The following is a 13,283-nucleotide window of genomic DNA, read 5'->3' as shown; positions in this document are numbered from 1 at the left end:
TTAAGCAAGCACAAGTAAGCGTTAGGTGAGCGCTATGGACGAAAAAGAAGTCGTTTCTGCTCTATCGCGTGAAAAGCATCATTCAGAGTGGCCATGTTTATTGCAAAACGGAAATTGAACAATGCTGAGTGTATTGCCCAGATTAAAAGGGAAATTTCCCTTTCTAAGGCGTGTTTGACCTGTAAACATCACGCCACATTTCTCGAGAACCATGAACTCTCGAGAGTGGCGTTTAAATCGAGTAAATACGGCAAACACACACACAACCCATAATTTCTCCAGTCGCTCTGACGAAGGGCTAACGCTCAAAGCGTCAGCTTTGAAACTATTGATGGTGGCCAATTTACGTTACCAACTCAGTTAATAAGACTAAAAGACCATATAAAAGTCAAATTGACCATATAAGATGTCCCATTATTTGACAGTGCTCATTCAGAGTACATTTACAACAGACATGGGGTAAAATTTGGACTGGACTATTTTTTGGACCATTTTTTGGACCATTTTAAAGAGGGGAGCACACCATTAGTATTAATGGAGGGGTGGGATGAAGTCTATCAGTGGTGAGGGAAGGGGGGGGACACAGAGTGTTATTTCCCAGAGAGGGGCGAGAGACGGACTATTTCTACGCAGGGAGGGGTGGGAGGTGGTTGTAATAGTAAACACTACTGGTTTAATTGGTTTTTCATATTTTACCCTATGCCTTTACAACAAGATAATTGCTTGTATTAAAGAGGAACAAGAGTGGGGTTCAGTTTCATGGTACCTATCATTTACACACAGTTATTTTTAGTTACCAGATCACTTCTCATCTTCACGAATAATAACCAATCCAGAATGCTATCAGTCACAGATGGCTACATACCTTTTCATATTATATTTAAACCAGGCTTTTAATTTTCTGCTCTAGATTAAGTAAGATTAAGGAAAGTAATTGTTATTTCTGCCGACTAAATCAGGGAATTTTTAAGAGCAGGCGTGTTTGTGATTTGTCTAGTAGGTCTTTTTTGTTTTTTTTTTGCATCTTTCAAACAAGCAGAAGTAAGCGTTAGGTAAGCGCTATGGACGAAAAAGAAGTCGTTCCTGCTCTATTGCGTGTTTTGAAAAGCATTTTTCAGGGTGACCATGTTTATTTAAAAACCAAAATTGAGGAATACCGAGTGTATCGTCCACATTAAAAGGCGAATTTCCCTTGCTGAGGTGTGTTCGACCTGTAAACATCGCGCCACATTTCTCGAGAACAATGAATTCTTCATTGCATTGGCATTTAGCATATTGAGAGTTTGAAATTTCCGGGAGGTATGAATTACAAGTCATAACACAACCACTCTCCGGGTAAATTTCGAGTTGCAGTTGAAAGAGTTTTGAAATTTCATAAACATGTAAATCAAAATACCGTGAAAGTATCATATTAGACATGAAATTACTTCAAACTGTTTGTTGACAGAGGAAAGTTTGTGTCAATGAAGTGGAGTTGAGGTCTGAAAAAAAACTAGGTTTTGACGCTATACCGAGCTTATCGAAGTGAAAGACTCTAAGTTCTAAGATGCACATTCATTTTGTGACGTCACAGTCTTCGATTTCTCGGTTTCCGCATTTTATTGAGATACAACATTTGAACCTCGAGAGGGGAATATTTAGCGTTAATTACAAAGTGTTGGTACTTGGCATCCAAACAGAAAGTAGATTCTAAGCGTACATTTATATTCTAAAATAAAGTAGAGATGAGTTTTCAATTTGTTTCGAGTTAATTTAGCTGTGTAGCCACTTTTCGTATCCATGCCGTCATGCACAATTAATAGAGCCAGTGTGCATGTGCTATTAAGTATTTATTTAAACGAGAATTACATGGTAAAAGAGCTTTTTCCTTTTCCCCTCACATTCAGCAATCGCTGTTTAATCTCACCTAAGACGTCTGTATGCTTGAACGAATTGAATCTCTTTCAGGATTTTGGTCGAAGATAGCTATCTCCAGAGCTCACGCCGAGTATGTCTCTACAGCCTTTTACAAACGAGCAGCTGAATTACTTCAAATTTGCCTCAGTTGTACTTAATGAGTTCGCCACTGCTTTGCGTCAGACGTTCAAATCCATGTGGGACAACAGATATGGACATCGTTCAGGGTATCAACTGTGGGATAACTCCATGGTAGTAAGAAATTTGTTTCTCGCTGAAGAGGGTGGAAAAACTAAAGTTCCCACACACATCTCCTATGAAGAATGGGATTGTACCGCTCTGTTCCAGGCCACCATCTATGCAAGGTCTTTCGCTATGCCAGATAGCAAAGGTCATTACAAGACACTTGGTGAACTGTACATAAAGCACCGCAAAGTGCCTCTTGGAAAGTTCCATCCATCTGTTGCGAGTCCAAGTGGAAATACAGCCGAAACCTTCGCTCTCGCGATTGATCAGCTTCGACTTTTACGAAACTCGCTTTGTCACTCAGACAAGTCAGAGATTGATAAACCAACCTTTGACCAATACGTGCAGCTCGCTAAAGAAGCATTCAAAGCTCTTGGTATCATGACAGATCCCATTGATGCCATCGGTGGATTGACAGAGTCTGACTTTCCCACGAAAGAAGTTCGCAAATTGGAAGAAAGTTTCAGACAGGAGACCAGATCATATATCGAGTGTCTCGAAGAGGTGCAGTCAGGTGTCGACAAATTAGTAGCACAGGGGAATGCTATTGCTGTGTTGGAGGGAAAAATAGATGATTTGAAACTTAAGATGGATCAAACTCAAACAGGTATAAACTGATTTCAATCAGTAACTTAAGTAACTTAACAGTAAGATGCATTGTGGCAGATTCCTATAAGCTTTACTTTGGCAGGAAGGAACAAAAGAGACAGCAGCGTTTTTAATCTGTATTTTGCTAGTAATAGTTGAACGGGGCAAAAATGTTCCATCCATCTGTTGTGAGTCCATGTGGAAATAAAGCCGAAACCTTCGCTCTCGCGATTGATCAGCTTCGACGTTTACGAAACTCGCTTTGTCACTCAGACAGGTCAGAGATTGATAAACCAACCTTTGACCAATACGTGCAGCTCGCTAGAGAAGCGTTCAAAGCTCTCGGTATCATAACAGATCCCACTAATGTCATCGGTGGATTGACAGAGTCTGACTTTCCCACTAAACAAGTTCGCAGATTGGAGGAACATCTTAGACAGGAGATCAGATCATATATCGAGTGTCTCGAGGAAGTAACATCAGGTGTCGAAATATTAGTAGCACAGGGGAATGCTATAGGGGAAAAAGTAGATAAACTCGCTTTGAAAATGAAGAAGGATCAAGATAAAACAGGTATAAACTGATGAAAAACTGCATTGTGGCACAGTCTTGTAAGCACTGCTTTGGCAAGGAAAAACAAAAGGGACAGCAGTGTTTTTACTCTGTACTTTGAAGGTAGCAATAGCTCAACGGAATAACTTCCAGTTTTTGCAAAAATGCTTTGTACATGTCTCAAAAATCCTTTCTTCTTCCCTAGGATGAATTTCTTCTATGATCAGAGTAGCACCTTGAACAATCTTTTTTCTTTTATTTCAAAACAATTTGTGCAAGAAATAAACTGCACCCACTTTATTTACCAGCATTGTGACTCTTGTAGGATGTTGTTAAAATTATAACTTCACGGAAAAAGCAGCAAGCTCATAATTGACGCTGTATCCATAAAACTTGATTTTCTAGATTTTTAGTGTGACAGTAAAATGTACCCTTTTTTTAATGATCATTATTTTTTTTTTGTGCTCCTCAAACTACCGACATTAGCTCTCTCATGATTGCATCAATTTTTTCCTTTTAAGATTCAAAGCCATTCCTTCCACCATCAAATCTTCCTTCAAGGGTTCCACACTTCACTGGCCGTCAAAGAGAATGTGAAGACATCAGGCGTCACTTAACTTCCAAAAGTACCCGGATCGTATCGATATGGGGCTCGCCTGGTTTTGGTAAGACTTCTGTGGCAACTGAAGTCGGACATCAACTCCAAACTGGAGGACTTCCCGTATACTTCTTCTCTATGCGACGACTTCTTTCAAAAGCCGGTTTGACTATGCAGCTTCTGAGCTCCTGTAAAAGACACTCCACAAAAGATCAAATGCCTCAGCGGATGTCCCTTGAAGACGAACTTTCCCTCTTTCTAAGCAATATTTCAGGTGAATTTGTGATAATTCTTGACAATGCCGATGACTTGCTCGAAAGTGGAGCACCCAATGTGAAGGACGATTTCATAAACCTTCTGGAAGTCATTCTTAGTCAATTCAAGAATTTAACATTTCTTCTTACCACAAGGGAATCTCTTGAATTTATGAATGTGCATTTTGAAGGCCATCAAGCAGTAAGAATAGGGCCATTACACGAGTCCTTCTCTCAAACCTTAGTCGGCGGATTACTCCCAAAAGCGACCGCGTCTGACTGCTCGAATATTGCAAAACTCTGCGGGTTCGTACCTTTGGCCATGAAACTGTTCTGTTCCTCTATTGCTGAAGATAATGCTCAGCCGACTCAATTTTTAGTTAGCTTCAAGGAATCTATAGAAGATAACCTGTTGGGGCTGTTGGACGATTCAGATTATCCAAGCAATCTGCGATTGAAGTTCCTATTTGAATCCTCTTTTCAGAGACTCTCTCTATCAGACAAAAAAGCCATGGTATCACTTAGTGTTCTTTCTGGAGATTTTAACCACTCAGTTGCTGCAGCTGTCATGGGTGTAAAAACAACTCTGGAGGCCAAGAAAATCTTGCATAGGCTTCGGAAGAAATCCTTCCTCGACTATAGCTTCAAACCTGAGTCATTTTCAATGCATAAGTTGATTCTGTCGTTTGTAAGGGAAAGAGGTCAAGATGAAATGAAAGAGGCCATGCTGAACTCCAAAGCACGCTTGTCTGCATTTTACGTCTCTCTTTTCGAGAAGCTAAATAAACGGTTTTTGACAGGACAATCCATGGAGGCATTTATTGATTTCTATGAAGAGAAGCAGAATATTATTCAGAGTCTTATGGAGAGCTGTTCCGATCCTAAGACATGTGACGTTGCATTTGGTGTCCTGACAAAAGCAGAATTTTTTCTAGATTCCCTTTTCTGGTGCGAGGGAAAAATTATGGACAAAATTTATGATCACGCAACTGAAAAAGCTCAGGCGTTTGGAAAGAGCGTGTTTTACAATCAGTTACTCGTGTCCTTGGCATTTGGCGAAGTGACTTGGGGGATAGATGGAAGATCAATGATGCTTCTCCGTGAAGCCGAAGGCCTTTCTTTGTCGATAGATGATAAAAGAAAAATTCTGTGTTACAGAGCCATCTGTCAACTGGTTTCAGGCAAAATAGACGACGGAGCTCAGAACTTGCAAGAAGCTCTTTGCTTGATGAGTGACAGCCCGGAACAGCGAATTCTCAGCATAACTGCACTGCAAATTCTTGTTACTTACTTTCTTTTCAATAAAAAGAAAGCAACTTCACTAGAGTTTTATACCAAAGCTTTACATGAATGCAGAGCATTAGGAGACACAGGCCTTCTTGTTATTCCTCCAGTGATTAATGAGGAATTGAGAATGATCGAGGCAGATATGCCGGAACCAGACGTAACAACCACTGAACCACTTAGATTAGAAATGATTGTCGTTCTTAGCAAGGCAACAGAAAAGTTCTCTGATTATGAAACAAAGCAAGCAATAAGCAAATGTGTGCTAGAGATGTCAAATCAAACAGAGAAACAGATCCTCCCACAATCCGTTGGTTTATGGACCTTCCAGCGCAACATCAATTCGACACTTGAAAATGTACTAAATAATCCCAAGGAAGCATCAAAATTGTGCGACACACGGATCAGGTATCATAAAAAGGTCTTAAAAGAAAGTGGACAAGATATCTCAGATGATAAAGCTAAACCCGAAGAAAATTTTGATTCAAATTTGCATCAAGAAGAATTATATAAAAGCTATATGGACCAAGGCAACACTCTTCTTCAGGTGCAAAACTATCCTAGAGCCATTCAGTCCTTTGAATATGCCCTAAACATCGCAAGAGGACTCTTCAAGGAAGAACACCCAGACACAGCTGAAAGTTACTTTTCTATCGGAGAAACACAACATGCTTTAGGCAATTTTTCATCAGCACTTCAGTCCAAGCAGCGTGCTCTTGACATAAGAGTTAAACTCTTCGGGGAAGAACACCGAGACACAGCCGAAAGTTACTTTTCTATCGGAGTAACACAACATGCTTTAGGAAATTTCTCGTCAGCACTTCAGTCTGATCAGCGTGCTCTTGACATAAGAGTTAAACTCTTCGGGGAAGAACACCCAGACACAGCCGAAAGTTACTTTTTTATCGGAGTAACACAACATGCTTTAGGAAATTTCTCGTCAGCACTTCAGTCCAAACAGCGTGCTCTTGCCATAAGATTTAAACTCTTCGGGGAAGAACACCCAGACACAGCCAAAAGTTACTTTTCTATCGGAGCAACACAACACGCTTTAGGAAATTGCTCGTCAGCACTTCAGTCCGATCAGCATGCTCTTGACATAAGAGTTAAACTCTTCGGGGAAGAACACCGAGACACAGCCGAAAGTTACTTTTCTATCGGAGTAACACAACATGCCTTAAGAAATTTCTCGTCAGCACTTCAGTCCGATCAGCGTGCTCTTGACATCAGAGTTAAACTCTTCGGGGAAGAACACCGAGACACAGCCGAAAGTTACTTTAATCTCGGAGTAACACAACATGCTTTAGGAAATTTCTCGTCAGCACTTCAATCCAAACAGCGTGCTCTTGACATAAGAGTTAAACTCTTTGGGGAAGAACACCCAGACACAGCCGAAAGTTACTTTTCTATCGGAGTAACACAACATGCTTTAGGAAATTTCTCGTCAGCACTTCAGTCCAAACAGCGTGCTCTTGACATAAGAGTTAAACTCTTCGGGGAAGAACACCGAGACACAGCTGAAAGTTACTTTTCTATCGGAGTAACACAACATGCTTTAGGAAATTTCTCGTCAGCTCTTCAGTCCAAACAGCGTGCTCTTGACATAAGAGTTAAACTCTTCGGGGAAGAACACCCAGACACAGCCGAAAGTTACTTTTCTATTGGAGGAACACAACATGCTTTAGGAAATTTCTCGTCAGCACTTCAGTCTGATCAGCGTGCTCTTGACATAAGAGTTAAACTCTTCGGGGAAGAACACCGAGACACAGCCGAAAGTTACTTTTCTATCGGAGAAACACAACATGCTTTAGGAAATTTCTCGTCAGCACTTCAGTCAGACCAGCGTGCTCTTGACATAAGAGTTAAACTCTTCGGGGAAGAACACCGAGACACAGCCGAAAGTTACTTTTCTATCGGAGAAACGCAACATGCTTTAGGAAATTTCTCCTCAGCACTTCAGTCCGATCAGCGTGCTCTTGACATAAGAGTTAAACTCTTCGGGGAAGAACACCGAGACACAGCCGAAAGTTACTTTTCTATCGGAGAAACACAACATGCTTTAGGAAATTTCTCGTCAGCACTTCAATCCTATCAGCGTGCTCTTGACATAAGAGTTAAACTCTTCGGGGAAGAACACCCAGACACAGCCAAAAGTTACTTTTCTATCGGAGAAACACAACATGCTTTAGGAAATTTCTCCTCAGCACTTCAGTCCGATCAGCGTGCTCTTGACATAAGAGTTAAACTCTTCGGGGAAGAACACCCATACACAGCCGAAAGTTACTTTTCTATCGGAGTAACACAACATGCTTTAGGAAATTTCTCGTCAGCACTTCAGTCCAAACAGCGTGCTCTTGACATAAGAGTTAAACTCTTCGGGGAAGAACACCCAGACACAGCCGAAAGTTACTTTTCTATCGGAGTAACACAACATGCTTCAGGAAATTTCTCGTCAGCACTTCAGTCCGATCAGCGTGCTCTTGACATAAGAGTTAAACTCTTCGGGGAAGAACACCCAGACACAGCCGAAAGTTACTTTTCTATCGGAGTAACACAACACGCTTTAAGAAATTTCTCGTCAGCACTTCAGTCCGATAAGCGTGCTCTTGACATAAGAGTTAAACTCTTCGGGGAAGAACACCCAGACACAGCCAAAAGTTACTTTTCTCTCGGAGTAACACAACATGCTTTAGGAAATTTCTCGTCAGCACTTCAGTCCTATCAGCGTGCTCTTGACATAAGAGTTAAACTCTTCGGGGAAGAACACCGAGACACAGCCGAAAGTTCCTTTTCTATCGGAGTAACACAACATGGTTTAGGAAATTTCTCGTCAGCACTTCAGTCCAAACAGCGTGCTCTTGACATAAGAGTTAAACTCTTCGGGGAAGAACACCGAGACACAGCCAAAAGTTACTTTTCTATCGGAGCAACACAACACGCTTTAGGAAATTTCTCGTCAGCACTTCAGTCCGATCAGCGTGCTCTTGACATAAGCGTTAAACTCTTCTGGGAAGAACACCGAGACACAGCCGAAAGTTACTTTAATCTCGGAGTAACACAACATGCTTTAGGAAATTTCTCGTCAGCACTTCAGTCCAAACAGCGTGCTCTTGACATAAGAGTTAAACTCTTCGGGGAAGAACACCCAGACACAGCCGAAAGTTACTTTTCTATCGGAGTAACACAACATGCTTTAGGAAATTTCTCGTCAGCACTTCAGTCCTATCAGCGTGCCCTTGACATAAGAGTTAAACTCTTCGGGGAAGAACACCGAGACACAGCCGAAAGTTACTTTTCTATCGGAGAAACACAACATGCTTTAGGAAATTTCTCGTCAGCACTTCAGTCCGATAAGCGTGCTCTTGACATAAGAGTTAAACTCTTCGGGGAAGAACACCCAGACACAGCCAAAAGTTACTTTTCTCTCGGAGTAACACAACATGCTTTAGGAAATTTCTCGTCAGCACTTCAGTCCTATCAGCGTGCTCTTGACATAAGAGTTAAACTCTTCGGGGAAGAACACCGAGACACAGCCGAAAGTTCCTTTTCTATCGGAGTAACACAACATGGTTTAGGAAATTTCTCGTCAGCACTTCAGTCCAAACAGCGTGCTCTTGACATAAGAGTTAAACTCTTCGGGGAAGAACACCGAGACACAGCCAAAAGTTACTTTTCTATCGGAGCAACACAACACGCTTTAGGAAATTTCTCGTCAGCACTTCAGTCCGATCAGCGTGCTCTTGACATAAGCGTTAAACTCTTCTGGGAAGAACACCGAGACACAGCCGAAAGTTACTTTAATCTCGGAGTAACACAACATGCTTTAGGAAATTTCTCGTCAGCACTTCAGTCCAAACAGCGTGCTCTTGACATAAGAGTTAAACTCTTCGGGGAAGAACACCCAGACACAGCCGAAAGTTACTTTTCTATCGGAGTAACACAACATGCTTTAGGAAATTTCTCGTCAGCACTTCAGTCCTATCAGCGTGCCCTTGACATAAGAGTTAAACTCTTCGGGGAAGAACACCGAGACACAGCCGAAAGTTACTTTTCTATCGGAGAAACACAACATGCTTTAGGAAATTTCTCGTCAGCACTTCAGTCCAAACAGCGTGCTCTTGACATAAGAGTTAAACTCTTCGGGGAAGAACACCGAGATACAGCCAAAAGTTACTTTAATCTCGGAGTAACACAACATGCTTTAGGAAATTTCTCGTCAGCACTTCAGTCCTATCAGCGTGCTCTTGACATAAGAGTTAAACTCTTCGGGGAAGAACACCCATACACAGCCGAAAGTTACTTTAATCTCGGAGTTACACAACATGCTTTAGGAAATTTCTCGTCAGCACTTCAGTCCAAACAGCGTGCTCTTGACATAAGAGTTAAACTCTTCGGGGAAGAACACCGAGATACAGCCAAAAGTTACTTTAATCTCGGAGTAACACAACATGCTTTAGGAAATTTCTCGTCAGCACTTCAGTCCTATCAGCGTGCTCTTGACATAAGAGTTAAACTCTTCGGGGAAGAACACCCAGACACAGCCGAAAGTTACTTTTCTATCGGAGTAACACAACATGCTTTAGGAAATTTCTCGTCAGCACTTCAGTCCAAACAGCGTGCTCTTGACATAAGAGTTAAACTCTTCGGGGAAGAACACCCAGACACAGTCGAAAGTTACTTTTCTATCGGAGTAACACAACGCGCTTTAGGAAATTTCTCGTCAGCACCTTCAGTCCTATCAGCGTGCTCTTGACATAAGAGTTAAAGTCTTCGGGGAAGAACACCGAGACACAGCCAAAAGTTACTTTTCTATCGGAGTAACGCAGCATGCTTTAGGAAATTTCTCGTCAGCACTTCAGTCCCATCAGCGTGCTCTTGATATAAGAGTTAAACTCTTCGGCGAAGATCACCCAGACACAGCCAAAAGTTACTTTGCTATCGGAGTAACACAACATGCTTTAGGAAATTTCTCGTCAGCACTTTAGTCCCATCAGCATGCTCTTGACGTAAGAGTTAAACTCTTCGGCGAAGAACACCCAGACACAGCCGAAAGTTACTTTTCTATCGGAGTAACACAACACGCTTTAGGCAATTTCTCGTCAGCACTTTAGTTCAAACAGCGTGTTCTTGATATAAGAATTAAACTCTTCGGGGGAGAACACCGAGACAGCCAAAAGTTACTTTAATCTCGGAGTAACACAACATGCTTTAGGCAATTTCTTGTCAGCACTTCAGTCCAAACAGCGTGCTCTTGACATAAGAGTTAGATTCTTCAAGGAAGAACACCCAGACACAGCCAAAAGTTCTTTTCTAGGAGTTTGCTAGGATTATAGTGAAACTAGCACTCCAACGATTTTCTTTCCTAAAGGACACCCGCGAAGGTGGGAAGTAACCTTAACGACTCAGTTGATAAAACCAAATTATCTTGCTATACTCTCCCACTGACGCAGCACCACAGTTTCTTTAGAAACTCACTCCCTTTAATGATAAAACCCAGTTGAAGGACTCCTTCCCTTTTAAGCTGTGTAGAAGAGTAAACCCCTTCACTCTGGGAAGATAAGTGACTCGGATTTGCAGAAAATTAAACAATTTGGGAAAACTTGAAGGAACCATTTAGTCTTGTTTTTTTTCTTTAACTAAAATAAACGATTTTAAACTTCACCTCAATGTTTCTTTTCAGAAACTTCATTAAAAAACACTTCCTTTCTTAATCTGAGTTTACTCGAGATAAAAATGTCATTTTTGACGTTTAAGTGACATGGGAACGAATTAGTTGAAGAGGTTCTCGTGGCATCATGGAAGTTTCGGATTACTCATTCGTTTCGCGGGAAAATTAAGTCATTCTAGGTCGGTCAGTCTTATGTTTGACCATTTTCTTTTCTGTATTTGTTGCAATTTACAATCATTGATTTTTCTTCCTTAGTACTAGAAGACTGACTGGCTCATCCTGAATAAACTTTTCACATTGAATTTATCGTGTGAGTGTTGTCAGAATGACAACTTTACATTAACTCTAGAATATGAAAAATAAGTCCCTAACTCTCAGATCCTGTCTCAACCCGTCAAAATTTTTTCTCATTTAAAATTTTAAAAAATGCATCTTAGGTTGAGGACGTGAAAGATATGAGAATACTTTTTCTTTACAAACTGCATCAACTGCGTGCCAACGAATATTTCGACGAGGACTGACAAAGACGGTTTCTCGCCTGCGGTGTTCAGGTCAAGATTAGAACAAAGTACTCCTGTTACTGAATGATTAGTTAATTGCCTTCGTGTTTTGTTTTCTACGGCGAAATCTGTGGTAATAATGGGTAGCTGTGTTCGTTTCTGTTTACATAACATGTCATATCTTATTTCTTTGGTTAATGCTCCAGAGTTTCGTTGCTGTAGAGTAATATCCTTGGCAAACCAAAAGCTAACTTTTGACGAAATAATCAGCTGTAGCACGAGGCACGATGATTTTTCGCCTAAAAGTGATCGGGCAGTTTCACTGTAAACTGCTCCTTTCCTCAGAGATTGTAAAGGCAGAGGCCGTCGTCGTCGAACCGGTCAAACGAAAAACGAGTGAGTTTAAAGTCATCTGATTCAAGTTAATCTCAAATAGGGATTTTAATACAGAAAAACCTTCTTTAGTTTAAGTGCGGCATTGCCATGCGACCCATTTCGCACAACACTTGGATTCGCTACCATGCATCTAATTCAATAATATTTGCGTTTCTTTAATTATCTCGTTGCAGTGCTTTTATCACAATGATATTGCTACTGTTGCTACTTTTAGTTTCTTGAGGGCAGGGGAGAATTGATGGCTCGTGGGATGGATTTTCGGAAACCTAAGTTAGCAGAATACACGGACCCTTCGAGCTTGTGTTTATGCCAGTATCCGCCACAGGTTCACGCCACAGGATATCGGTCAGCTCAGGAAACGGCTTGAACTTTATCACAAATGATGCATTTCTGTTGTTAAAATACGACATAAACTACAATTGGTAGGATTTCATATGATAGGAGAGAAAAGCGCAAATATAGTCGTGTGGAAAGACAGAGAATGAGTACATCTCAAGCGCGTGAAATAAGGAGCTCACTATTCTTCGCTTGCGAAATGTCAGCCGAAAAGAATGTTGAACAATCGTGTACGGTGTAATAACAGGCTACTTATTCAGCATCCCCTTTAGCTGAATTCTTTGGTTATCTTCCCCTGATGTAACTCAGTAGTTATATATGCTCGTAACAGGCGTCTTCGAGGCCGGTACGGAGCATAAGGCCAACTACATTGAAGAGTAAAATCTCCTCGATGTCGACGATCGAGACACGTCCATTTTGGCCATATACCTACATCATTTGGAAATTAGTGTTTAAAAACACCTGATATATGTGTATTATTCTTGTAGCTACTATTGGTGCTCCGGCCACGCATTACGTCCGTCCTTCTTTCGAGATTTTTCCTTTCTCCACCATAGCTGCCGACGTGTCTTCACATTTTTCTACGTCACAGGGATAACATAATCGTTTTTGGCCGCGCGCTTCATGGAGACACGTTTTGAACGCTAAATCGTTCGTACCTATACATTCCTTTTAGGTTAGAGAAACCAAAATGAGCAAATAAAACGACATATTATTCAAAGCCAAATTTTCTACAATTTGTTTTGACACTTAATCGACGGCCATTTTGAAAACGTTCCGATCCAGGCTACGTGATGTGATACACCACATGTGTGTAAGGCAGTGAAAAGGGTAGCCTGAAAAACAGGCTTAATTTTGGCGAGCGAGTGCTAAGTATTTTCTGAACGAAAATTATGGCCGCCATCTTTGATTTTAATGGTAGCTGAAGGCTTGGGGAGAGAGAGAAATTTCTACTATGGGGGCGG

The 13,283-nt window shown here is 41.2% G+C and overlaps 1 protein-coding gene across 1 annotated transcript in view; it reads left to right on the top strand.

Moving 5' to 3' along the window:
* LOC131783209 (uncharacterized) overlaps positions 1–11,252 on the top strand; it is a 227,665-nt gene extending 216,413 nt beyond the window's left edge. The window contains exons 4-8 of the mRNA XM_066159403.1: positions 1,948–2,754; positions 2,886–3,303; positions 3,804–6,115; positions 6,230–8,678; positions 8,952–11,252. Of these exons, the coding sequence (XP_066015500.1) occupies positions 1,990–2,754; positions 2,886–3,303; positions 3,804–6,115; positions 6,230–8,678; positions 8,952–10,171 (7,164 nt within the window). The 5' untranslated portion in view covers positions 1,948–1,989 and the 3' untranslated portion in view covers positions 10,172–11,252. The remainder of the gene's footprint in view (positions 1–1,947; positions 2,755–2,885; positions 3,304–3,803; positions 6,116–6,229; positions 8,679–8,951) is intronic.
* The last annotated feature ends 2,031 nt before the right edge of the window (positions 11,253–13,283 follow it).

This window comes from Pocillopora verrucosa, chromosome 12, assembly GCF_036669915.1.
Source record: "Pocillopora verrucosa isolate sample1 chromosome 12, ASM3666991v2, whole genome shotgun sequence".
Lineage (NCBI taxonomy): Eukaryota > Metazoa > Cnidaria > Anthozoa > Scleractinia > Pocilloporidae > Pocillopora > Pocillopora verrucosa.
Note: the sequence above shows the minus strand (reverse complement) of the source record. Positions and strands in the feature narration are given on the sequence as shown.